Source organism: Oryza glaberrima, chromosome 7 (assembly GCF_000147395.1).
Source record: "Oryza glaberrima chromosome 7, OglaRS2, whole genome shotgun sequence".
Taxonomy (NCBI): Eukaryota; Viridiplantae; Streptophyta; class Magnoliopsida; order Poales; family Poaceae; genus Oryza; species Oryza glaberrima.
In genome coordinates, this window is record NC_068332.1 from 18,419,191 (window position 1) to 18,445,273 (window position 26,083).

The following is a 26,083-nucleotide window of genomic DNA, read 5'->3' on the forward strand; positions in this document are numbered from 1 at the left end:
ACTTTTTGTAAAAAATACACCGTTTACTAGTTTAAAAATATGCGCGTGGAAAACGAGGGAGAGGAGTTGGGAACATGGGATTGCAAACACAGCCTTAGTCGTCACGGTATCACGGACACTGTCACTGAACACAGCACCACTGTTCCCGTGAGTCCGTGACTTAGCAGCACTTGTCCCGTTCTCCTGAAGACAGTCCAAAAACCCTCACTAAACCTTCCCAAAATATCTCCTCCAATCAATCCGAAACCCAGAGGCCCATACTGCTGACACGTGGACGGCACTCCCAGATATTTGCGCTCTCCTCTTCTTCTTATACCCCCGCCAACCCACGCTCTATCCACTCACACACACACTCCTCATCCCAGAGCAAGAAGCTCATCTCCTCCTCCTCTCGCATGGCAGCCATGGCCACCACCGCGTCCAGCCTCCTCAAGACCTCCTTCGCCGGCGCGCGCCTCCCCGCCGCCGCCCGCAACCCCACCGTCTCCGTCGCGCCGCGCACCGGCGGCGCCATCTGCAACTCCATCTCGTCGTCGTCGTCCACTCCCCCCTACGACCTCAACGCCATCAGGTTCAGCCCCATCAAGGAGTCCATCGTGTCCCGCGAGATGACCCGGCGGTACATGACCGACATGATCACCTACGCCGACACCGACGTCGTCGTCGTCGGCGCCGGCTCCGCGGGGCTCTCCTGCGCGTACGAGCTCTCCAAGGACCCCTCCGTCAGCGTCGCCGTCATCGAGCAGTCGGTGTCCCCCGGCGGCGGCGCGTGGCTCGGCGGGCAGCTGTTCTCCGCCATGGTGGTGCGCAAGCCGGCGCACCTGTTCCTCGACGAGCTCGGCGTCGCGTACGACGAGCAGGAGGACTACGTCGTCATCAAGCACGCCGCGCTCTTCACCTCCACCGTCATGAGCCGCCTCCTGGCGCGCCCCAACGTGAAGCTGTTCAACGCCGTCGCCGTCGAGGACCTCATCGTCAAGGAGGGCCGCGTCGGCGGCGTGGTCACCAACTGGGCGCTGGTGTCGATGAACCACGACACGCAGTCGTGCATGGACCCCAACGTGATGGAGTCCAGGGTGGTGGTGAGCTCCTGCGGCCACGACGGGCCGTTCGGCGCCACGGGCGTCAAGCGGCTGCAGGACATCGGCATGATCGACGCCGTGCCCGGCATGCGCGCCCTCGACATGAACACCGCCGAGGACGAGATCGTCCGCCTCACCCGCGAGGTCGTCCCCGGCATGATCGTCACCGGCATGGAGGTCGCCGAGATCGACGGCGCCCCGAGAATGGTACGCACCAAAAAAACATCAAACTCTTCACCATAATCTCTCCCCCGTTCTTGGAATTGAACAAATTCGTTGTTGCAGGGCCCGACGTTCGGAGCCATGATGATCTCCGGCCAGAAGGCGGCGCACCTGGCGCTGAAGGCGCTCGGCCGGCCGAACGCCATCGACGGCACGATCAAGAAGGCGGCGGCGGCGGCGGCGCACCCGGAGCTGATCCTGGCGTCGAAGGACGACGGCGAGATCGTGGACGCCTGAGCGAATAGAACAGGGTAAAAAAAAAATCCGCAAGACGTGGTGGTGACACGGAGGCGTTGGGGACGAGAAGAAGATGTGGACTTTCCCCTGTGTTTTTTTTTTTTCGGGATTTGCTTTGATCCCCTTGTTTGTTTTAGCTCTGGATGTTGATTAGCGTCTTGTTCATAGCACTTCCACTGCCACCGTGTGTGTGTGCTCTGCTTGCCTGATGAGGGCAAGAAAACTTCCATGGATCCGTCTCTCTGGGAGGAATGAATAAAAATGATGAGGAAATAAAAATGATTCAGTGCCATTATATTTGTTGGTCAGGTTGATGCTAATATGATGGCTGCATGTTTTTATATGTGGACACTGGACAGAGTGAGAAACTCTGTTTTGTTTTAGAACAGCAGCATGACCACATGACCAAGAAAATGCAACAGCTCATAGAAAATCTAGCCAGAACCCATAATATCTGGAGGCATTCAGCATTTCTATTCACTGGAAATATGTCGAAAAACAAAAGGTCCAGTTAATCAGTCACTAATGAGGACGGTCGATATAGAAAGCTATCAAGAGCAAAGCCACTGGCCAGCTGCCCTGCTTTCGAGTCCTTCTCAAATCTCAACAGTGGTTTTCTCACCATTTTCTTCTCTCTCTCAATAATTGATGCTAAATCCCTTCTTAGTATCACACATTTATCAGTTTCAGAAAAAGGAATTAATCAGTCACTAATCAGGTTTAGAATAAGGTTATAGCAATTTTCATTTTCACAACAATGTTAGCCAGAGCAACCTCAGCATGTCTGGAGCTAGTGGGATATTCCAGACTATTCGAAATTTGATATTGGTGACAAAAGCATATCTCCATCATTGATTCCTTTCCAATTCGTTTTCGTTTTTGGCACATACACCAACAGTTTCCTGGCCCTACCATACCATTTTGTCACCTCTGTACAAGAACAGACAAGCAGCAAGCCAGCAACCATGGCTGCGTGGTCCTTTAGTTCGAGAAATATCTCTCATGGAAAATTCTTTCTGGAGTAAAAAATTTTCATTCTTAGCAAGGTAGTATATTGTTACGGCGTTACCGCAAAACTATCACACGTCACATTGAATTGGTGTTTTGTGGCCAAAGTAGACTAGATGGGCTGAGTTAAGACCAAACTACCGATGGGTGATGACCCATGAGTTGATGTGATCCAACTACAGCCCATACCGTGTGAAGGGCCCTTGGATGACAACTTCTCAACTGGCCCAACGTCCATCCACCTGAGCCTTGAACAGAGAACCAAAGCCCGTTTGGTTTTGGTTGCATCTAGCTAGCCATCTATCATAGGCCCAATTTATCAAAGTTGCCAAATAAAGGCTTTGAACCATGATTAGCGTGTAGTACACCTGAAATCGGAGGGACAAAAGTATGGCGATATCATGGTTGCCCAAACGGCCGAAGTACTCGCAGTTCATTCAAGTTTCTGAACCTCCCCCCCCCCCCCCCCCCCCCCTCCCGCGCTTTACTCGTACTGTACCAAATATGTTTTCTGAGAAAAAAATTAAGTGCAAACCTGAAAATACCGCAAAATCTAAAAATGTACGTATGATATTTATCCATGTTATCATAGTAAAAAGTTTACTCATAGTAACGTAAACACATCTCATATGCCCTTTTTTTTAATTGTACAGTAGTTTCCAGATTTATACTACTTATGTATAGGTTGCATTATATATATTTTTCCATTATCTAAAGAAGAGTGTACTGTGCTACAGCTGCACAGTAGAAGGTATAAGAAACAGTACACTTGCAATGTACTAGTACTAGGTAGGCTGGATTTTTCACCTTTTGACCAATTAAAAAAAACTGATTTAATAAATAGACCCAAAAAACTTATTTTAAAAATGGACCATTTTCATGGCGCCAACGTTATTGGCACGTGGTCTAACATCTCCCCTTGCCCTCTAGTGAAAGTTAAGTCACTAATATGAAATAGGTCATCGACGCCAATGTATAGCCAATAATATACATTGGCGTCGATGACCTATTTTTAATTTTTTTAATTTAAAATAGATTTTATTGAATTCTTTTACAAATAGGTGTCAATTTCATTAGCGTTGTCATGTTGTACCACGGCGTATGTCGGTGTCGAGAAAATGTCCATTTCTACGATAAACTTTTTGGGATCTATTTGTAGATATTGGTGAAAATTTCAGACCAGATAGATGTCTACATGAGTTCTCCTTTTTCTTTCTCCTGCTGAAACATTTTTTTTCCTTTACTGCCCCTCGAGTCTTGAGATATCTCCCTTGTGCAACACTGCAACTGTGCACCACACGCAGAAGACAACAAATGCTCCTTTATTCGTTGCGCCCTCGTCAGGAGTGTCGGCCGAGGTCCTACAGCCAGACACGACCCACGCAATTTGCAAGAAAGCATCTCTTTTGCCTTTCAAGAAAGGGATAAAAAGGACAGACGTCCAAAAGAAAGGGGGTAAATAAAAACGGGACGTGAAAAATCTAACAGCATTGCCAGTGTACTGTAAAAGATGACTTACAAGTACAGCACGAGTAAACGTGTAGTACACGAGCACGGATCAATGGTCCGGATGCATGAGAGCACGTGGCCGTCCGATGAACAAACATGCGTGTGGTTTCAACTTTCAAACACGGCCCCTTCCAGTCATCAATGCATGAAATAAATAAGGGTTGTTTGGATCAGTGCCCTACTAATTTTTTTAGTGCTAAAACATACTCCCTCCGTTCCAAAATATAGTTATTTCTAGCACAGTGTCTTGTCCTAAAATAAAGCTTTTCTTCACCTATCTACTCCTCTCAACCAATCACAACCATTCTTCTTCACCTACTTTCTCTTTTCAACCAATCACTCACTTCCTCCAATCATTGTCACCTACTTTCTTAATACCCGTGCCAACCTAAAAAATGGCTTCATTTTGGGACGGAGGAAGTATGTAAGTTTTGGCACTACCAATTACTTGGTAGAATAAATTTGTATTCATCTTATTTGGTTTGCTATTAAAATATAGCTAAATTGTGATATCGTAGTGAAGAAAGTTCTAGAGTTATACCAAATTTGGGATAGGCATTACTAAAATGTTGGCATCAATCTAAACAAACAAATGGTGGGTACTATTTAGGCTATTTTAGGGCAAATTTTGGCAATCCAAAACTGACGTAAATCTGGTCGTCTTTTTTTTTACTGCGAATCTGCACTAGGGGTTTCCTGTTCGTGCTCACTTCCTCCGTCACCCGGTCTCTCGCGGCAGAGGGCAGAGGCACAGAGGGCAGGTTGGTTGGGCGGTGCACCGCCTTTAATCCTCCCTTGATCCCCTTCCTCTCATCTCGGCTCTCGCAATCAACAGCAGACTGACTGACTGCTCATTCTCACTCGCATCAAGTCATCAACAGTCACATGCCCTGCTAGCTAGTACCACCATCTCACCATTAATCCACCACCATCCATGATCCATCCACAGATCCACTAGTACACTCGTTGGACAGGAGTATGTAACGTGCCTCGTCAACACGACGCGACGAACTTCATGTGACGGCCACCACGGAGCGGATAAAACGGATGAGAATATATATGAGATACCCTGACCGGTCCAAGCCCCAGATCTGATCGAACACCATGCGTGATGACTGATGAGTGACAACAACTAGTTGCCCTCCCTCCCCATAATATAATCCACTATCGCTCCAACTCAAAAAAGGTCGCGATAAACAAAGGGAGAAAGGCATAAACAAAGGGAGAAGGCAGCTGGGTTTCTCGATAGAAAAAGAGGGGCTTGGTGCGGCCGCGCGCGGCAGCAGCAGCAACGGTGCGATTTTCACCGCACCACGCCGCGCCGCGCCGAGACGGAAACAGCCGGCAAAAACTACACGCTTCGTGAACCCCGGGGCGCGCCCAAGCCCCAACTTGTGTCTTTCTTTAGGCTTTTTTAGTACAGTAGCCACTTCACATCTCTCTCACGCCGCGCTCGCGCCTATAATACTACGCCGTGGTGCGCCTCTTGTCTCTCTGTGCTGCTCTCACTATCGATCGACCTCTGCTGCTGCCTCGCTGTCCTCTGCTACGTGAGCTCGGCCGGCTCGGGTGTCGAGGACGATCGAGGATGGGGTCGCTGGGGCGGCGGCCGTGGGTTGGTGGGTTGACGGCCGCGATGATTTTTGCTGTTGCTGTGTGCGGTTTCTGCTTCAGTGGGGCGTCGGCGGCGGCGGCAGCGCCGACGTTCGGCGACAACTTCGAGATCACCGGAGCCGAGGATCACGTCAAGACCTCCGCCGACGGCCAGACGTGGTACCTCTACCTCGACAACAAGACTGGTGAGTGAGAGTGATCAGCTAGCTCCTGTTCGAGCTCCACTCCGGCAATGGCTAATGCTGACGCTGCCCTGTTTCTTGGGTTTGTGTTTCAGGCGTCGGGTTCCAGACGAAGGAGAGGTATCTCTTCGGGTGGTTCAGCATGAACCTCAAGCTCGCCGGCAACGACTCCGCCGGCGTCGTCACCGCCTACTACGTACGTACGATGAACTAGCTAGCTCGTCTTCTTTGTGTCAACTCCGAACTGAAACTGAAACCGAGCTCCTCGACGACGGCGTAATCTGCAGATGTGCTCCGACGTGGACGCGGCGCCGCAGCGCGACGAGCTGGACTTCGAGTTCCTGGGGAACCGGACGGGTGAGCCCTACATCATCCAGACCAACGTGTACCGCAGCGGCGTCGGCGGCCGGGAGATGCGCCACTCGCTGTGGTTCGACCCCACCGCCGACTTCCACTCCTACTCCATCCTCTGGAACCCCAAGCAGATCGTGTAAGTGATCAACCGAACAATAGTAATCAAGCTTCTAGTTGTTTCAATCGTACTCCGTGGCCATCCGGGCTCGCCGGAGATAGCATCCGCCGCCGCCGCCGTCAACGACGACGACGACTACGAGTTGAATGCGCCCACCTACCTACCTACCCCTTGAAATGGGTCGCTCCGATGGCGATTAATTGAACCTGCAGATATTGCCAAACCCTGCCGCTTGTACGAGCACTCCAGGTTGCTGCTACTTGGCCACATTCTGTTTAGGACCAAGCAATGGCTGCCAATGCCATGCCACCACCTTCGTCTTCCCCGTGCCGTGCCCACCCAAATCCATTTTCTGTCAATTAATCTCGATTTCTGATGTTCTTTGCAATGGTGGTGGTGATTGATCATCAGGTTCTTCGTGGACAAGGTGCCGATCCGCGAGTACCGGAACTCGGACAAGCCCAACGCCTTCTTCCCGATCATGAAGCCGATGTACGTGTTCTCCAGCATCTGGAACGCTGACGACTGGGCGACGCGCGGCGGGCTGGAGAAGACGGACTGGACCAAGGCGCCGTTCATCTCCTCCTACCGCGACTTCACCGCCGACGCGTGCTCCTGGGGCACGGCGGCGGCGGCGGCGAGCCCGCCCAGCTGCGCGGCATCCACCGGCAACAGCTGGTGGGACCAGCCGCCGGCGTGGGCGCTCGACGCCGGCCAGCGCGAGGACTCCGCCTGGGTGGCGAGGAACCTCGTCATCTACGACTACTGCGACGACCGCAAGCGGTTCCCCTCCCCGCCGGAGGAATGCTTGCTCCGGACGACCAGCTCGTGAGGCCATCGCCGGCGCCGCCGCCGACGTACATGGCCGTACGATGTGCGGCCAGGATCGGATCGTCCTTCGATCGTGCGGCTCAGATTCACTGTAACTACTACAGTACTACTATTTTTGGATTGGGCCACGTAGAGTGGCTGTCACGTTGGAAACCATATTCTTTTTGGATGATGAAATGGATAAAATTATTATTTTTTCCTTTGCTGCTTTCAGTGTACACGCATCGTAGTACTAGCCTGACAAATGACGTTGTAAAGCATGTGTTAGTGTGGGGGTAATTTTAGTGGTGATCCAATGGCGAGATGACAGCCAAGATGAAGATCAGAAGATGTACTACAGTACAGAGGCATATGGGCGAAACATGCGTCCAGATCTCACATCTCGTTAGGCATGGATGTCAGAGAAAAAAATAATGTTTCTCTCCTGCCACAGATCTGGGTGATGAAGGTGAGGATAGGCTGGAAAATGCATCATGATGTGACGAGATTGTTCTTGAAAAAAGGAAAATGTGACGAGATGTTCCTTTCGTTTGGCGAGCACGAATCGGAAGAAAAAGGGAGATAGCAAAAGGAAAAGGTTACTACTGCTGATGAAGTGATGAGCGATCTGTGGGCATCTGCATGTGTGTGAGAAAAAGAAAAGATGGAGAGGGGGAAAGAAAGAAGCATCCAAAAAGATTGTGCGCCGTTTCAACGGCAGGAATGACCGTGGAGGGCCATAATCTCCACTCTCCAGTGATCTCGTGTTGTTCTAACAGAGACATAAGCTACATATTTTTGGTTTTGTTTTCGTGTGACAAGGATTTTATCCTGGCATGAAAATTTGTCTGGGGTTTACTGAAGAAAAGAATATGTTGGGGTTTGATTCGCAGTTTATTTTGAAGAGAATAGTAGTAGTAGATCAATTACAAGCACAATGAGGCACTGACTACTCTGATGGTCACCAGGTCATGCAGAGAGATGTCCCAGCGTATTTGATAATTGGCTGACAACGTTAACGGCTACTACAGTACGTGGTTAGGAACACTGATTATCTTAACCAAATCGATCTCACCGTATTTCAGGGGCAGGAACACATGCAGCCCATGTTCAAGTCACTGCACGCACCTGCAGGGATTCCACGGCAACATCTTGCACTATAATCTTATCTATCTGAACACATCATGAGCAATAGGTTGTACACATTGACAGAGAAGAAGCACCACGAAAGTCTGAAGTTGAACTATACTGTTTGACCACCTGTAGCAGCAGGATGAGCGAATTCGGGACTGAAAAATGCTGTGATGTACTACGTGCACGTCTGACTGAACAGGGGACAAGATTGCATTTGATTTCTCAACCTTGATGGTCTGGTCGTAACATCATTTTGTTTGTTGAAACTTGGGGGAAGAAATCACTCAGAAAAGATGGTACACATACATGCTGACTGATGAAGGCCACGTAGAAGCACTGAAGGCTTCGAGAATCAGACCCAACTTTCTGAATCCTGAACCTTTGTGATCTACTAGTACTACCCATGTTCATTTCTAACTTACCCAGCTTTGTGAATCCTGTAACTACTAGTACTACCCATATTCATTTCGTACAATACACTATTACTAGCACGAGTACTGTACATAACCATAAGAATAAACTCATTGCAGTACTCTGGAAATATCACAGTTGAAGTGCCAGAAGTATCATGAGATGTCCTGCAGACATGCCGGAGAATGACTCATGCACAGAATGAAGCTAGTGTACCGTACCCAGCAGTAATGAAAACAAACAGTTCACGGTCTGGAGTTTGGATCAACAGCTAGTACTCCTAGAAGGCATGCAGCTTCAGCTGACAATACTACTAGTATCAATTGCCATACATATACAGTAGCCAGTGCATGCCGACTTCACTACTTCAGCAGTTCAGCTATCGTCCATGAAAAAGAATGAGAAAATGAGCAATCTAAAACCACAACTCCTGGAGCTAGCTGAAGCATAACTGTATGCCGGACGTTGGCCCATTCTATTCCACTCAAATCAATCACCATAAACCGACAGGTTGATCAAGATCCACCTTACTCTTCAGGAACATATGAACATAAAAAAATGCAGAAAAGAGGGCATCCGTCCCAAAAATATAAGGGAATTTTGCTCTAAACTGCCAAAATACCTTATTTCCTTATATTGTGGGAGTGTGGGACGGATGTAAGTGTTAACACAATCAGGCAAGCAGGATAGCGCTCTCAAAGTAGCATATATTATTCAATCTTGATGAAAGAGGGACACAAGCCATCATCTATAGTGATGGTGCCTCTTACAAACTTCAACACACGGGTAACAAGCATACACTCAAGAGTCAAGAGGTGGCTAGGTTTTGTGTGTACAATGGAACACGCAGGCATGTACACAACCAAGTATACTCCACCCCAAACTATAGTCTTTGCAATGGTTTTGGCAGTTGCTCAGAAACCATGAATCTTGATGTGTTCCTTCTTCACAATGCCGGCCTGTGGGACATAGTATGTTACAACAAGTCAAGATGTATTCTTTTCATACATCAGCATGTGTACATCTAATTGTAGTAAGCATGCACAAGAAGAATGATCCCTACCTGAACAAGAAAATTTGATACGTTCTTCCTCTGATCACCCTGAAGTTGAATGACCTACAGTACGAAGCATTGATCAGAAAAACTAGCTAAGAAAGATAGAAAAACGTAAAGATCAGGCACTGCAAATTTCGGTTATTACACACACCTGGCCAAGCTCTGGGTCCTGGACAACAGTACCATTGCAGCAAAACTCTTTCTTGAGATCTTTGAGGATCTTGTTGTAGCTGAATTCCTTCTTCAATCCCTGGACAGTGGTCAGGCTCTTACGGCCATTACGCTGCTGGATGCGTACATGAACGTAGTCCTTTGATCCTGCAGCCGCACCAGAGTCTCCAGCATTGGCCTCAGCAAAGGGATCTGTACATGTTCAGGAAAACATGATGAGCACAAATATTCCAGGCACTCAAACCATCACAAAGAGGGAAGAGAAAACAACATGCATACCGAAGGCAGTTGGGATCTGAATGTCGAGATCAGACATGAAACTTTGCTGGTGAAAGTGGCAAGCTACACCAAGAACTGCACAAAGGAAATGAATCATAAGAGCATGCAGTATAACTATCCCGATAACAGCTTCATAAATTTCTTTCTGTAATCAAGCAGTCAAGGAATAACCAAAAAGAAACTTCTACAGGTAGATACAAGAGGGTAATCGATAGATAATCGATGTGAATTTGAAAACAAAATTGAGGACAGTTCATGCCAGACTTTCAGCTCAGAATAATGAAGGGGTGAGAGCTAATAAAAAAAATAATCCAAATGAATACTGCTTATGCTACAGTTCATTTCATATAATTAAAAATGGAGATCAGAAATCGGATAAGTTCTACTCCTAACTAAACTATTGGGGTATTACCTATAAACTGAACTACAGCTAGGATAACACTATAAAAGCATTATTTGTAGCAATCAATTCATTGAACTGAACCAGAAAGTAACTTTTTAAGATATTTGGTAAAAAAAATTCTGGGACTAAAGCAAATCGGAAGAACAGTAAATCCCTATTCCTGAGGATTATAACTGTTTCCACGAATTTCCAGATGGGGACTACTACTATCTAAACAAGCCAGCTGCGAAATTTTGGACAGCCTTAAGAATCAATCATTCAATCTCATGAACGGGACCGTCTTCAAAGTTGGATTACTTTTGTTCAATAGGGAATAAACAAAGGATAGCTTCGTCAAATCGAGAAGCATCCCTACCAGAGAATCGAGGACCAAACAACCGTACTTTATTACACCAAGCAAAATCACCAGTGCTCTGATTTTACCTCAAATCAAAAGGTACTCAGAAAATCGCAAGATTCCGATCCCTAAACCATTTCATTTCCCTAGAGCTCTCCAGACGATTAAAAACAATACTACTAATCAAACCGAACTGATAACATGCAACATCAAGAACCCCTCTATCTCAAATCCAAGAACAGGGATCATCAAAATACAGATCCCCTTTCCTAATATCAAGGCCAGTACTACACAACCTAGAACAATAAATTCAAGAACAACCGAAGGTAGGTACGTACCCTGTGAGGAGGAGGTGGAAGAGGGAAGAGATCGACCAAGAACTCGACCGGAAGATATGGATCGAGGAGGCGGTCGCTCGGCTTCGGCTAGTCGCGTGTCCTTGGTGCTCTCCCTCTTTTTGGCTTGGATGCCTCCTATATAGAGAGGGGAAAAGGGGGGAGGAATTTATAGATGGGAGGAGGAGGATGCTTCTTGGTTTTCTTTGCCTCTCCTCTCCTCTCCTCTCTCCTGGCCGCAAAGCCTGCTGTTACAAGGTTGTTGCGGACTTGCTGTCCTCCGTTAGATCATCGTTTTTTGTGGGTTGTTCTGTGGGCAGCCACTCTGTTGTTGCCTGTGTGCCCAATATGGGAGATTGGCGCTCGCGCACGAGCAAAATTCTTTTTTTTTTGGTATGTGAAAAACCTAAATAGTTCGTTTCATACTTTTCATGCTATTCTGTAAAATTATTTGTTGTATTTTAGATATTATTAAAAGTAGTCTGGTGATGGTGTAGTGCTTGAATTCAGATATTGCTACCTAAATGTATTAAATAGGCGAGTGATATTAGAGATGTGTGCACTCACACGTGCACATGAGCATAGAGGGTGTGCGTAAGTACCTTGCATCTAATCGAAAAAAGATAAATAATAAAAATAAGTCAATTGTCTTTAATTACTAAATAAAAATTGGGATGGAGTATAAGACATGTCCTTAATGACATGCGATATGACGAATGCACAAACCATAAAATTATATGTTTAAATCTTTGCCGATACGTTCAGAATATCTTCATTCTATTTTTTTAAAATAAATTCTCTCTCTTTACCCATTGAGTTCAGCTAGAAAGATTTTTTTATTCAAGAAGAGTTTGATGACAATTATGGCTACCTCGAATAATTTAACTTCATGACAGAGATGTGAGCGTATATTCTAAGCAATAATGATTTCATTTTCCCACTTAATTACTAAGGAAAACGAAACTAGTGTAGCGACTCTTTTTTATTTAGCCCGATTGCCACTAAAGTAGGTGGATGAGTTTTTCTTACATTTCTAGTTATCAGCGCTACATATATAAGGTCTCATTTTATATTTAGCACACGTTCCCTATATTGTAGTTAGGGTGAAAACGGTACGGAAACTTTTCGGATGCCGGACCTATTTTCGAAAATAAAATCTGTCGGTTGGAATTTTCTCGAAATTTCTAGAAATTTTATGACTGAAATACCCTGGGTTCTTTTTTTTAGCACTGAACAGTGAATACCATGGTGTTTGGATGTTATTTTTTAAAAAATATTTGTTATGCAAATTTGAAGTTACATAAGAATTTTTTTCCCGCATTGGGATTTATCAACAGCATTACTCTCTTAAACATAGATAATTTATTTCATACATTGTGTTTTGTGATGTACCGTTGAGACTTAACAATTGAACTTATATAATTTGTGTTTTATGATGAATTGTTGACCGTTGAGACTTGAGAATTGGATTTATTAGTTTGAGGGGGTTTTTGTATTCCGATAAATTTCCATACCGTATTCGCGCCGGTTCGTTTTTGCTCCGTTTTCGGTTTCGATAATATTCGATTCCATTTTCATATCCGGAGTTTCCGATTCCGATTCAGAAAAAAAAATGAAAACGAAAATGATAAAGGTTGTTTTCGTCCGTTTTCGTACCGTTTTCACCCCTATTGTTAGTGATGGCCAGAGAGAAGATAGCTTGTGTGAGGCACAAAGTAAAAAAGTAATATTGAACTGATGAGCACAAATTAAAATTATGGTTACTATAATCCATGCCATTGCAAATTTGTTGAATTGAAAAAATATCACTACTATCCGTTGATATTGGTCGTGTGCCATTGGTATATTTTGTAAAAATTTTAATTTCTCAAACTGTAAGAGAAAATATACCACTATATACGGCCCGGACGTAGTTGGACTTGATTTTTTCATACCGTATTTTCGTGTAAACCAAAATGCCCCCAAAACCTTATAGGCTAACTAGTGGGACCCACATGTCAACCTTATCTTCTTTCCTAACACTTCCACTAGTACAGCAAGACTGACGGGAGTAGGGTGGCAGTGGCGACAGTGGTCGATGACAGTGACATGAGAAACGACCACCGCCACTGGGGTTGCTTCTACTACTGCTTCTCACCGCCCCAATCTAGCCCGCCTGCATTGACGTTGCCGCCACGCTGTCGAGAGGCTAGCAATGGGTTTTCACGCGAGGAATGCTGCCAACTCCCTCGAACTCATGGTAGTGATGTGGTGAATGGGTCGGTGCTGGGACTCACCGACGATAATGAGACGAGGACCGACCGCCGCCACTAGGGCTACTATTGCTCGCTGCCACAATCTAGATGTTGCTGCTCGCCTCTGGGGCTGCAATCTACGGTCAAGCTCAAGCACACCGTTGCAGGATCTACCACACCATCGGGAAGCCAGGTGCGGGGACGTCGTCGCTGGTAAGCTCTAGTGCCGGCCCTCCACCACTGTTGTTGTTGCAGTCGGAATCGTCAAGCTAGAGGAATAATCGGGGAAGAAGATAAGTTTAACGTGTGGGTTCCCCTTGTCAGCCTCTAAGGGATAGGGAGCATTCTGGTAAGTATGAAAATACAGTATAAAAAACTTGGTACAACTGTGTTTGGGATGTATATAATGGTCTAGTTCAAATTTTACAAAATATCAATGCCACCTAGCAGATATTGCGAATAGTAGTGGTATTTTTTCAATTTAGCAAAGTTACAATGGCATATGGATCCAATTAACCTTAAAATTAAATTCATATTAGACCACACCTATAATAGAATTCTTAAATACTCTAACAAAATAAAATAGGACATTGTGTATGAACCTATTTAAAAATTTGTTTGTATTTTGAAGTAGAGCCCATTAGATCTCTCTAGGTACGAACATGCCTCTATTTCGTAATAAAAAAATAGCTATAATTATTGCATAGAAAATACTTCATATTTTTTTCTCTTTTGTCATCGAAGAAGTAGTAATTCCTTCCTTCATTCTCTTTGTATTAATTAATGAAATGTTGCTTAACTAACTAAAACTAACTACTACATTCTTTTAGGACGGAGACGGATGGAGGAAAAAATTACGAGGAAATGGTGACACGATTCTTCCTAAAGGAATGAAGGCATACTACGTGCCCGCTACTTGCAGAGAATCCGGACCAGACGACCGACCTACGCTAATGGTCATTCCAACCCGCAGCATCAGACGCGGTCTATGCCGGGATTACGACGAAACGTACGTGATTAAACCAAAATTAATTATATTAATCAATCAATCAATCCCAAACGGCAACGGCGCATAGCGGAGCATCGTCGATCTCCCGTATCCGGGAATCGATACGAGCAGCCACTAGGCGGGGCCCACCTTGGCCGAGGAGGTGAGAGAGCGAAGCCGTCGCGACTCGCGAGACGCGACTGGGAGGGATGGATGGACGGACCCGATTCCCCCCCGGACTCGCGGTTCGCGGATTCGAGATTCGCGACGGTGACACCCACCCACCCACCACCACCGCCACGCGGGGCCCCCGCGCGCGCGCGGACCCCGCCGCCCGCGGATTGATAGGGGCGCCGCGCGTTCACGTGGCGGCGGGCGGGCGGGCGGGCATCGCGTTCTTTCACTCCTTGCGTTGCGTGGGGCGGACGCGGGTAGCGACTAGCGAGCGAGACGTCGAGACGGCGTGCGACGTGTGCGCGCGCGCGTCGCGTGGCGCGCCCGGCTCGCGGAGGGAGGCAAAAGCGAGCACGCACCGGCACCGGTGCGCGGTGCGGTACGTGGGCTCTTGGTGCGAGGGGTCGGCGGGGGGCGGAAGCCGTGGTGCCGTCTCGTGTCGCGTGGTGGCCCGTTGGTGGGATGGGGGCGTACGTACGTACCACGCGATTCATGCGGTGCGCGCGCGCGCCGTGTCGCTTGGTGGGTGGTGGTGGCGGCGTTTACCCTTTGGCGGATGCGGCCGAGGGAAGCGTCGCGCACCCCCGTGCTCGTGGTCGTTCATACGGCGGGTTGGTGATTGAATCACCGTGATTTGGACAAACGCTTCGCATCACCCGATCGATCACCGACGACGATTCTCGTCTAGGATCACAACAGGACGACGGAAGCGAGATCGTCGAGTCAATTGCCCCTATTCTTTTACGCAGTACTACTAATTTGCTGCTTTCATGGAGCGGCTCAAGGCAAGGACAGCCGCAAGAACAAGCACGGGGGATTTCTGGAAAAAGCTGGTTTAGGTAGCGTCCTTTGCACGTTAAAATTTCAGATCGCTATCGCTGGATGACGACGGACTGTAGGAGTACTACTCTGTAAAAGAGGATGGAGGCATAAACATCACGATCGGAAGCAGACAAGGCACACGATTCGTACCAACAAGAAAGAAAATATCCTGTGCTCGTACAAATTAGTAATAGAAATATCTAATCTCTCCCAGGAAATAGTACTACTTCCTGCTAATGGTTGAGTAGTGGGCACTGACAGGCGATCAGCTATCGGCCTTCTTGTTGTCGACATCGGAGCAGGGTTAGCCTTTCATTGATCATATATTGTCCGCATACCGCTTAGCTAACCATGGCGCGGCCAGACTGAACCATACACGTCCTTCTTTGTGTACCTCTTGTCCCAAGACCATGGGACATCTGAAAGTAAAAAAACATTTCTAAGTGTTTTACTATTGTTACTCCACTGAAGTTGTATCAATCGTTAAATTAATCCAGCTCACCTTCTGTGCCGTAAGGCTTTGGAGGAAGTTGATATGGCACTGGCAATCTGATAATTTCCGTGGATTGTTCTTTTTCTTCGTCGCTTTTCCAGCAGAGTGTGACCAGTTTGGTTTTGATCTCTTTCCCAGGGGCCAGGTTATTCTGGGTAAGGAACTTAAAATGATGAAAAAAATAGCAAAGTGATCACATTATTATAATACAAAAGGAAGGAGAAATTAGATAGTACCAGGTTTGAATTGTTCTTCCCCGTACATGAAAATTGTGGTACAGATTGGTGAGTTTTGGGCAAGAACAGTACACCTAACTGAAAAGAGATCAAATGGCAAGGTATAAGCTACGATTCCATGATGACCAACACTATGTTGCAGAGCAGTTTTCCTGTAAAAGTCTGGATGTTCAGAAATTTTCCTCAAATTCAACAATGGAACAAAATCATCCACCTCATATGAGCGTATCATCAGTTGTGTATTATTCTTCTGCAACGCACCCCAAGCAGCTTTGCTTAAATTTGCCGAGGTTAGTAGAAACCATCTGATGAGGATATACAAAGATTCCAGACAATGATTCAATGGAAATACTGTTATTAATTCTAGAGTTCAAAACAGTTTATATGGATGCTTACGCAATGTCTTGACCATTGTATCGAGTAAAAGTTTTTATGTGAGGCATCGCACGACTGGTAAGAAAACCCAAATCAGAATGTCAGTCCAAGTCAGTGATAAAGTAATAAACACTCTAAAAAGGATCAAAATATTACAGATCTAGGTATGGCAGGGATGCCAACCTTTGCAAGCTATAACAAATATCCATCGATCAACTAAATATGCTCAAGGAATACTATAAAATATAGACAATCATAATCATAAAGTAATAAACACTCTAAAAAGGATCAAAATATTACAGATCTAGGTATGGCAGGGATGCCAACCTTTGCAAGCTATAACAAATATCCATCGATCAACTAAATATGCTCAAGGAATACTATAAAATATAGACAATCATAATCATTACTCCCTCTTGTTTTTATTAGTATATATGACTACTTCAATGAACTGCTGCTTTTTAGATTACAATGATATTCTTCGCTATCTTTGCAATTAAATATAAATTTGCCTTGCCTAACCTTGGGGGTAGAGAAAATATAAAACTCATTTTGCACAGCACTACAGATCATATAGAAGAAACATTAGGCCCCTGGTATGTGGTATTGATTTTGGTAATTAATGACAAGCGCTAATTGTGGACTACCTATTCAATTTGAGTGAGAGTTTGAGTTAGGACCACATGATGTGCATATGAAGGATGATTACCACGGATTAAAAACTGATGGCCAAGCAATGAGATGAATGTGATAAATATAGCTTTTCGTTTTTATCGATTGAGGTGTTGGATGATCAAATTTGCTAGGTTTCTTAATAGCTTTGCTGTATAGGGGTGGTAACCTTGGTGAGGAAATTATCAAAATGCCATATTAGGTCACATGCATGTGGGTGCTTCTCTTGGTCCAAATCTGCTTTTATTCTCTGACCTCAGGTGGTTTGACCAAAGGTTTCATGCCAGTCTGACCGTGGTATGTGCTCCGGTCTGACCGAGGCCTTGTGGGCGGTTAGACCATAGAGTTCTATTCTCGCGGTTGCCTCAGGCTCCAAGTCCTGAAAGCCGATCTGACCGGCGCCCTTGTGGTTGTCTAACCGCTGCGGTCTGACCGGGCCCAGCCCGGTCTGATCGGGAGCACTTGGAGCTGAATAGGAGGCCTGGACTTGGCGCTCTAGAGCTACTAGAGCTTAAGACGGTCTGATCGGTGGTAGCTCAATCTAACCGGAGCCACCCGCGGTCTAACCGGCCAGCCTATGGCGGTTAGACTGAAGGTGCATTAAATGTACTGCAACGGCTAGTTTTCTATCCGTTGCACTAGAGGCCAGTCTAACCGAACATCCCTTGGCGGTTCGACCGACAGACTCCTGTGAGTCGTGTTTCAGCCCCCAATAGCTAGTTTTTGGCCCTCTTTGTTTAGGCTTATAAGCCAACTTATAAGTCGAAAAGTCTAAGTCTAAACAAACAAGCAGCTTTTCCGTTTGGCTTTTTTGAAGCCATAAGCCACTCTAACACTATTAAGCCAAAAGCTAGGTTGGAGAAGCTTTTTTGGCTTATGTGAGGTAGATGTATGACTCAACTACTAAACTTAGGACATTAAATCCACTGGCTTATAAATCATATAAGCCAATAAGCTGACTTAAAAGTCTAGGCCAATAAGCCTAAGCCTAAACAAAGAGGGCCTTTATGTGTGGGGGTATATATACTCCCCCACCAGCAGCAAGGAGGTTCTCTTGGCACATTGTTCAATTGTGTAAACCTCTTGCATTCACTCTCACACCACTTGAGCACTTCTTCATCCTTTGTGGGTGTTTGACAATAGTTTGAGCGAAGTCAAGTGCATTGCATCATCGATTGAGCTAGTGTGCCACTTGATCATCTACGAGTTTGGTTGCTACTTGTTACTCTTGGAGGTTGTCACCTTCTAGACGGCTTGGAGGAGTTGTCCGGTGGCCTCTCCGAGAAGGTTCTGGAGGAGACCCGGTGTTGGTTGTGAGTGGTTCGAAATTCACCTCCTTCAGAGCGAAGGAACTACCCTAGTGATCGAGGCTTTGTGGTTTGAGCGGTGAAGTAGGGCTCACCTCAACAGGGATTAGGAAACCAGCGAGTTTCCGGACCTCGGTGAAAAACACCTTGTCTCTTGTTCTATTTACTTATTGCATTTACATTTGTGTAATTTACTTTTATACAGATTTTTTGAGCCCTTATCACCCTAGGATTGCAAAACTTAATCTAGTTGCTTGGTTAGATTTGTTCCTAACCAAACCTAGCAACTTAGGTTAGTTTTGATTAGGTATCATTTATTTTAAAAATCGCCTATTCACCCCCCCCCCCCTCTCTCTAGTCCTTGATCCTACACATGGACACATAATTAAGGTTGAACAGCACCAACCTATCAATTTAATGTTTGGTCACAAATGACCGTTCCTCCAAACATGGCTGTCGTGATTAAAGAAACATCACCAAACAATTTCTTGTGATATGCAGCACCATACGGGCAAGGTAACCATTAGGAAGTTCCATTTGAACAAGACAATAGCTTGTTAGATAATTTAAGGAATCAGGGAACATACCAACGACCCACATGGTCCGCTTTCCACCTGGCCCAATACTTCCTCAAGAAATCTTTTTCAACATTCTTTTGAGGGCTTGGAATGCAACTACCAGCTGCATAACCCTACATAAGAAACATTTGACATAAAAGAAAATCAGATAAGCGGTGATACTAGTACTCGGGTAAAAGGATTAGAAAAAATTCAGGTCATGGAACATGCTGATTTTGAGAGGGAACACAATCGGTTTATACTTCTTTTTTGTTATTTTGGGGCCAGCACTGATCTATCATAGGACATCATATCTGAAGAAGGTTCTCAACAGATCAAGAAAGCACAAGGAGCTTTCATGCTCGTGTGTTTTACGATGCAATATACAGGAAGTATGATTAGAGAATTTTTACAGATGTTAGGTTTATACCTCTATTGATGTCCTAACATCCTCCACTGTAGGCCAGACAATCAGTGGTTTACCAATACCCAAAGGTGAACCATTATCTGATTTACCAGCTGATAGTGAGCATGCAAACTCACTCATCCATTTCTCATCAAGTGACCCCAAGGAAGAGAACTGCATACAAGAGAATTAAAATGCTAAATGTCCTTTAAGGAGAACAAGCCTGGGAAGTAATAGGCGAGTAAAAAATTACAATATAAACTTTCAGTGAAACAGAAAGGGGAGATGAATGCCAGATTTTAAGTCCAATTAATCCGTGATGATGCAGGTGACAATATAACATATCCCGCACTCCTTATAGTCTCGCTCATTCTTGCAATACAAAACAAGAAACAGTTATTAACTAAGTACATATTCCTTTGACCATTAGTGCAAATTTTTTTTACAGCTTCTATTAATGGCATTAGTGTGCTACAAAGTGCAGGGTTAAGGTACTAGAAGGTCTTTCCTAAGGTAAACTAGGCACCATGTGATTTTTGTTTCTCAATCTTAAGCATTTCTGCTTCAACCTTAACAGGGTTATTAAGGCATTCACTACATCACTTCGAAAAGTTGCCTGTGCTAAATGCTAAGATAAATGGATAAATAACTCACACATTCAAAGATACCTGATAAATCATGGGAGCCTTGCAAAACTGTTGTTCAAATGTGCACCCTTCAAGAACACTCCTAAGCTTCATATGACCCCACTTTTTAATATTGGGGCCAACATGATAACCAGGAACGGATCCAATCAACCTGACCTATAAGATGTAAAATCAGCTGAGACTAAATTATGAATACACGAGAGAGGAGAACTGGTGTGTGTGCTAGTATGTTTGCTTCTATGTAAAACTAATAGACCTTTTGCGAGTGCTGCTGAGCTTCCATGTACAGTTTATTTAGTTTTTGTGCATCCAACAGGGAGAGAAAGATCAAGGGCGAAAATGATGAGGCAATTCCTCATTTTTCGCTTTAAATATCACTTCATTCCTTATTTGCCATTGATGTCTTACTGACAATAGGAGGATTGGGCAAGTTTTCAGTGGCATATGTGGACTTTATCACTAAACACGCAATACAGAAGGTGCAGAAAAAAAATGCATAGATTAATTTCAAATGCAACCAAACTGGTAAGGTCCAACATAAGATTTTAAAATGGATAACAAAAGGAGCAATAGAATGGTTTCTTGTGAACTGAAAATCCTTCAGAACAGTAAATACTTTATAGGACAAGCAATAAAAACAGTGCTAAAAGATGATGAAATCTGTTCATTTATTGAAGAAAAGGGAACTTTCGCATAAAGCAGCCTATTTACGGTGGAGGCACAAGCATAAATCAGTGATCACGTGATTAAGTAATTGCCAGCATTTATCATGCAAAGCGGACTTCAATTTTTTTTCTTTTTCATGTCAGCCTATTGCATGGAGAAAAAAAAACGAGATGTTTACAGCTGAGCACTGCACACTAAGTGCAAACTAAGATTAATGAATTATACTAACCGATGAGCTCTTATAATCAAACTTCCTAAAGAATGCTGCATTGATGTTGACATCACCAACCACTGGTAAATTTACCCTGAACTCAGGCCACTGCATTGTCATGAAGAGAATAATACATTACAACATACATAGAGAAGATGTGTTTAGTACACTGCAACGGTAGGGGAATTAAACTAGAACAAAAGTAATAGTTAGAATGAACTGGGGCTTTTCGAAGCTAGACAGCCCGAGACATCCTATTTTCATTCACTCCAATTTAGAGGTACTTATTACAGAACTCTGTACAATGTTCCACAGAAAATAAGACCATGTTTTGTGATTTGCTGAAACTTTCATTATACTTATTTTAAGGTATTCTTTAACATGGCTCATTGCTTTTAGCAATGAGACAGCTACTGTCTTACTATAAGTTTGCAACATGTTGCCAGCAATTCCAAGATCTCTCTCTAACAAAATCATGATATGCATATTTTACCAATTCAGTGTTTTACTAACATGAGAACAGTGGATCCCCTTGTGAACCAATTCAGTAGTATTTAATATGATTTCTTTTTATTGAGTAGCAGAAGAGTAGAAACAGAAGTTGCCAGTGTTAACTGTGATTGTTCGAGAAGTGCACAGTTATTTGTTAATTTTTATTCTGGTAACCTCCGGCAAAACACATTATGATGATAATTTAAAATATATCAGTAAGAAAACAACATTTAACTTCTTTTCTAAAAAAGTGAAACACAATTGGAGTGATACGTTAATCAAGAAGCAAAGACAAGTGCCCTGCTAGCTGCTACCTTAATTGCACTCAGATAATCAACCAAATCGTTTTCAAAGGAAACACTTCTATTCACATCTTTTGCATCTTTCCAGGGAAAATCTTGCATCCATAGCCCCTGAGTTTTGTTATTCCAGTCGACATGTATCAAATTTGCTGTGTGCACAACAACACGAATCCCTTGAGGATATACAAGCAGCATGGCCTTTGAATGATGTGTTCCAAATGAAATTGGAAGTGGAGGCTTGTGAAGGATCCAATTGGCTGGCTTCACTTTCTGTCACCCAACCATGAATATGAGATGAGAAAAAGGAAATACAAAAATATCATGAATTACTCTAGTAATGTTGTCACCTTCAGAAGCTCCACTGATGCACCATCTTCTCCATGTATAACTAGGACATGTCGAACTTTCCTTAAGCTTGGACATGCTGCACAGTGCAATGTTATTTACATTAAAACTAAAGGATGTAGATAATGGCAATGACTGGAAAAGAAAGCACAGTGATATTTCACCACATAGCATAGGGAACACAGATGGGCACTGGTTGCCAAACTCCTTAGTAAATACATACATTTCATAACTAAGTGCATGTCAACAAAAAGATACATGAAGTAGTGGAAAATAGAAGACAAATGAGAATCATAATCAAAAATAGCAAAATAAAAGGCCAAAAGTACATGTTTTGCTTATCTTTGTAGTCCAGTTTTTTTATTCCACAAATATATTATGCTTTACAATTAACTAGTAAACATACAAATTGTAATCCTAGCCATAGAGGCTCAGAAAGATGAGCTTCCAAAATTATTGCACAGGAAACAATTTAGGTAAATCAATAACATAAATGACTATGATTCTAGAAACCAATAGAGAGTGACCAATATAGTTACATCAATTTATCAGTAATGAAGAATATGAGATGAGTTAGGTTGTTACCAGCAGCTACTTTCACTTCAAAAAGAATTATACCAATGAATAGTTACAGCAAACAAAACATCGAGGGGAAAGCTACCAGGATGGCAGAAACTAAATGCTTATTCAATGAAAAAAATGTGGCAGATTACTTTCAGCAACAAAGAAAGGACTGCTTTTCCTCTTACCAACAAGCACGTAGAATTTAGTATTAATTGTGCAGTACAAAAAAAATTAAAAGGAGCAGACAAATATAAATAGCACAGGATCGTAGTTGGTTTCATGATTGAGTGTTCTGACTTCTGAAACTGTAAAGTGGCAGAGGCGCCAAATTTATTTTGTTTGCAAAAAAGGTCACTACTTATGGTAAAAAGGAAGCAGCCCTCATACAAGGACAAACAATATTACTTGTATGATTTCCACCACAATAACCCACCTGTAAGCAGCCATTCCATGTCCACCATATAATTTGAGAGTACAGCAAGAAGCACTTCACCCTAATAATTCATTCATCATGTAAGAACTAGTATACTTCTTTGATGAATCTGGCAATGCATGAATAGAGTGTGAACATAAGAGAACATTTGTTTTAGAGAAATGGTTGGGAAATGATATGCAACACAGTATCCCTGAAAACTGAACAGATCAGCAGAATAAGAACTAGCCTTTGCTCCCCCACCATACACGATACCATTGACAATATAGACAGAAATCTTTACAAGGTCCAACTAGAGAACAATTCCATCTTTCAAACAGCAGACTACATGAGTTGAGGCTATATAGTGATAAATCACAAATGGTATATGAGCAAGAGTTTGTGTTGGTAATGATTTTCTTTTTGAACAAATATGTTGGTAATGATGAGCAGGCTAAGAAATTTGTTCTTATGCAACATTTGTGTCCTGAACAGATCATATCTAAAAGATGTTGTGGCACGCCATGTTAAACGAAATCAAGCACATAACTTCCGCAAGAGCTCCTGTTAAATGGATGATACCTGTATGACATCTTGAATGGTAACTGAGGAAGTATTAGTCCATGAAGGAAGACCTTGGACACGCATGAGCCGAAAAGTCAATGAAAGTACATCTTTCAGATAATCAACAGAGTGTATTCTCTCGTTATTTCTCTCAGAAGAACCAGCACTATCAAGTGAACTTAACATTTGATCACAACCCAAACCGGAAATAGTTGAACTTTCTTCTGCAAAGCTTTTCTGGAATGGGACAGGAAATAGTAATGAAACTAAGATGGTAATGTACTATACTACAATTCAATAGTATACTGGTAATTTTACACAAGGAAAGAAAACATACAGCTAAACTAATATTCAGCAAGCTAAGGGGCACCATTTTTTACAATGCAAAATATAAAATATGCCAACACTAAACAACAGAAGCATACAAGGATAGCATATCCAATGCTGAGTTTCAGAAAGCAAATCCAAACATCCAATACTTAGATACTATTTGATAAATATTCACCACAGATAAGTACATTTCTAAACGCTTGCACCTTTGGATGGTATTTAAGTGTACCAGGATCTTTCAGTGGTATATTTATGAATCAGGATCTTTCAGTGTCACAGCCTGGAGTCTATGAATTAAGACGTAAAGACTTTATTTTCCTACCAGAAATATATAAAGATAGCCACTGATCAATTTCATAAACAATTGTCTGACATAATTTAAATTAGTTTATCCACGATAAAGTTATCAGAATATACACTGGAAAATCCCTTCTTTTAAAGGCATTCTTTAAGGGTATGTTTGGTTGTTTGTCACCTTGAGCTATAGCCCAGCTAGGCAAACCAGGTTGTTGCTGCGTTGCTAGGCTTGCTTTACTGAGTTGTTTGGTTGTTTAGTTTTTGACGGGCAGTTAGTTAGTCTAAAGAGAAGTTTGTCGTCGAAGGAGAGCCGAATTGGCTCTCCACTGCGAGTGAGCTTTTCCTTGCCCGTAGGGCTAGCTTGCCTCCAGAAGCTGCGATATATTTATGGTTCCAAACGCTGGGCCTTTCCAGGCCAGGCTAGGCTAATGCTAGCCTTAGATCCAAACGTGCCCTAAGTATTCTATGTCCAGCACTAGGATCATTTATGTTATATTAAAACTACAGCATTGCCCAGATTAAGCCATGATCAGACTAAACGGAAATATGATCCACGGAAAACCATGGATTGCTCTCTTCTAAGTTAAACAAACTGCACAATACAGGCAGTGCAACTAGAAAGGTTAAGTACTTAAGTTACCTGTAAACTTCTTGCCAAAGCCTCATCTTCCATAATCTGACGATTTCTTTTGATAACTACAGTATCATCCTCACAGAGCCTCTTCCCCTTTTTAAAATCACTTGAACCCATTGATGTGGAACTTTTATGGTTATCGCCCACATTCAAATACTTCACAAAATATTCACCAGGGATGAGTTCCAGGACATCATCATGTGCAATCTTTACTCTCTCTTGAGCACAGACCTTCCTCCTCTGGCCCTCAGATCGAACAATGATAGGATTTGGTCCTTCCTGCACATCCAATGCCAATGAACAACAAGTTATTTTCTGAAAAAAAAGCCATCAGAACAATACTGCGCAGTTAATTGGAATATCCCCATGCCTTATCACACTCACCACTACAGCTTGAATGGAACCATCCGCCGAGGCATGTAGGCTCAGATGCTTGCGGCTGACTCTCTTGTCGACGACCACCAAATGATTCCTCCCTACAACATTGGCACCCAGATAGATAGGAATGCTTGACACCGATCCATTTGACGAGCTCGCATTTCCTTCATTGAGGGGGACTAGATTGCCAACCCTTACCTAAGCAATACACCAGTTTTCACACATCAGCTCAACAACAAAATCTTAAATCTCCTATGGAAAAACACTGATCAGAATACAGCGCAATGCACTGAAGCGATTCGCTGATTCTAATCACGCCTCCCATCCCCAAACCCACCCGGGGAGAAAAAACCGCACGCGCATATCATCGCCAAAACCACACCCCCAAAAAAAATCGCACGCGCGGAGAGATAGAGAGAGAGAGAGAGGAAGATAATACAGAACGCAACTTACTCGAGACGAGGACGCCATGGGCGCGGTCTGGGATCGACTCCAAACCCTAAACCCTAGTCCCCCACATTGGAATCCTACCCAGCGCAATGGGGAGGAGGATGGGGAAGGGAAAGAGAACCGAAGACGAAGACGAAGGCCATTCGAGAGCTCGAGTCGCGCGAACCGTGATTGCAGCCCAACCACCAAATCTATATGGGCTTTAGCCCATTTATCAACTTCTACAAGGCCGACGTCGAGAAACTCCATGGCCCAAAAAAGCCC

General features: G+C 44.0%; 4 protein-coding genes across 4 annotated transcripts; 2 read left to right on the forward strand and 2 right to left on the reverse strand.

Moving 5' to 3' along the window:
- The first annotated feature begins 321 nt into the window (after positions 1-321).
- Positions 322-1,836, forward strand: LOC127779938 (thiamine thiazole synthase, chloroplastic). The gene is made up of 2 exons (XM_052306872.1): positions 322-1,289; positions 1,368-1,836. The coding sequence occupies exons 1-2, from the start codon at positions 396-398 to the stop codon at positions 1,539-1,541; spliced, it is 1,068 nt and encodes a 355-aa protein (XP_052162832.1). The 5' UTR covers positions 322-395; the 3' UTR covers positions 1,542-1,836.
- A 3,420-nt stretch (positions 1,837-5,256) lies between these two features.
- LOC127779406 (probable xyloglucan endotransglucosylase/hydrolase protein 8) lies at positions 5,257-7,310 on the forward strand. The gene is made up of 4 exons (XM_052306171.1): positions 5,257-5,857; positions 5,950-6,050; positions 6,142-6,344; positions 6,738-7,310. The coding sequence occupies exons 1-4, from the start codon at positions 5,647-5,649 to the stop codon at positions 7,156-7,158; spliced, it is 936 nt and encodes a 311-aa protein (XP_052162131.1). The 5' UTR covers positions 5,257-5,646; the 3' UTR covers positions 7,159-7,310.
- Positions 7,311-9,368: 2,058 nt separating this feature from the next.
- Positions 9,369-11,428, reverse strand: LOC127779407 (protein translation factor SUI1 homolog). The gene is made up of 5 exons (XM_052306172.1): positions 11,267-11,428; positions 10,189-10,263; positions 9,890-10,101; positions 9,745-9,798; positions 9,369-9,640 (listed from the first exon to the last, which is right to left on the reverse strand). Exons 2-5 carry the CDS (start codon positions 10,223-10,225, stop codon positions 9,596-9,598), a joined length of 348 nt encoding a protein of 115 aa, XP_052162132.1. The 5' UTR covers positions 10,226-10,263; positions 11,267-11,428; the 3' UTR covers positions 9,369-9,595.
- A 3,847-nt stretch (positions 11,429-15,275) lies between these two features.
- On the reverse strand, positions 15,276-26,083 carry LOC127779480 (tyrosyl-DNA phosphodiesterase 1). The gene is made up of 16 exons (XM_052306266.1): positions 25,823-26,083; positions 25,376-25,567; positions 24,998-25,270; positions 23,749-23,967; positions 23,188-23,248; positions 22,193-22,269; positions 21,858-22,115; positions 21,070-21,159; positions 20,196-20,330; positions 19,552-19,701; positions 19,152-19,255; positions 16,607-16,660; positions 16,425-16,515; positions 16,211-16,288; positions 15,984-16,125; positions 15,276-15,900 (listed from the first exon to the last, which is right to left on the reverse strand). The coding sequence occupies exons 1-16, from the start codon at positions 26,066-26,068 to the stop codon at positions 15,827-15,829; spliced, it is 2,244 nt and encodes a 747-aa protein (XP_052162226.1). The 5' UTR covers positions 26,069-26,083; the 3' UTR covers positions 15,276-15,826.

What these genes read in the sequence shown, in the direction of transcription:
- LOC127779480 (XM_052306266.1), bottom strand. Translation starts at nt 26,068, where the DNA reads ATGGAGTTTCTCGACGTCGGCCTTGTAGAAGTTGATAAATGGGCTAAA. An exon ending in CTTTGGCAAGAAGTTTACAG is followed by an intron (nt 23,968 to 24,997) that starts GTAACTTAAGTA and finishes GTCCCATTCCAG; the next exon opens with AAAAGCTTTGCAGAAGAAAG. An exon ending in CCATTCAAGATGTCATACAG is followed by an intron (nt 23,249 to 23,748) that starts GTATCATCCATT and finishes ATGAATTATTAG; the next exon opens with GGTGAAGTGCTTCTTGCTGT.
- LOC127779406 (XM_052306171.1), top strand. Translation starts at nt 5,647, where the DNA reads ATGGGGTCGCTGGGGCGGCGGCCGTGGGTTGGTGGGTTGACGGCCGCG. An exon ending in CTACCTCGACAACAAGACTG is followed by an intron (nt 5,858 to 5,949) that starts GTGAGTGAGAGT and finishes TTTGTGTTTCAG; the next exon opens with GCGTCGGGTTCCAGACGAAG. An exon ending in TGGAACCCCAAGCAGATCGT is followed by an intron (nt 6,345 to 6,737) that starts GTAAGTGATCAA and finishes ATTGATCATCAG; the next exon opens with GTTCTTCGTGGACAAGGTGC.
- LOC127779938 (XM_052306872.1), top strand. Translation starts at nt 396, where the DNA reads ATGGCAGCCATGGCCACCACCGCGTCCAGCCTCCTCAAGACCTCCTTC. An exon ending in TCGACGGCGCCCCGAGAATG is followed by an intron (nt 1,290 to 1,367) that starts GTACGCACCAAA and finishes TCGTTGTTGCAG; the next exon opens with GGCCCGACGTTCGGAGCCAT.
- LOC127779407 (XM_052306172.1), bottom strand. Translation starts at nt 10,225, where the DNA reads ATGTCTGATCTCGACATTCAGATCCCAACTGCCTTCG. An exon ending in TCAGATCCCAACTGCCTTCG is followed by an intron (nt 10,102 to 10,188) that starts GTATGCATGTTG and finishes GAACATGTACAG; the next exon opens with ATCCCTTTGCTGAGGCCAAT. An exon ending in AGGACCCAGAGCTTGGCCAG is followed by an intron (nt 9,799 to 9,889) that starts GTGTGTGTAATA and finishes TTCGTACTGTAG; the next exon opens with GTCATTCAACTTCAGGGTGA.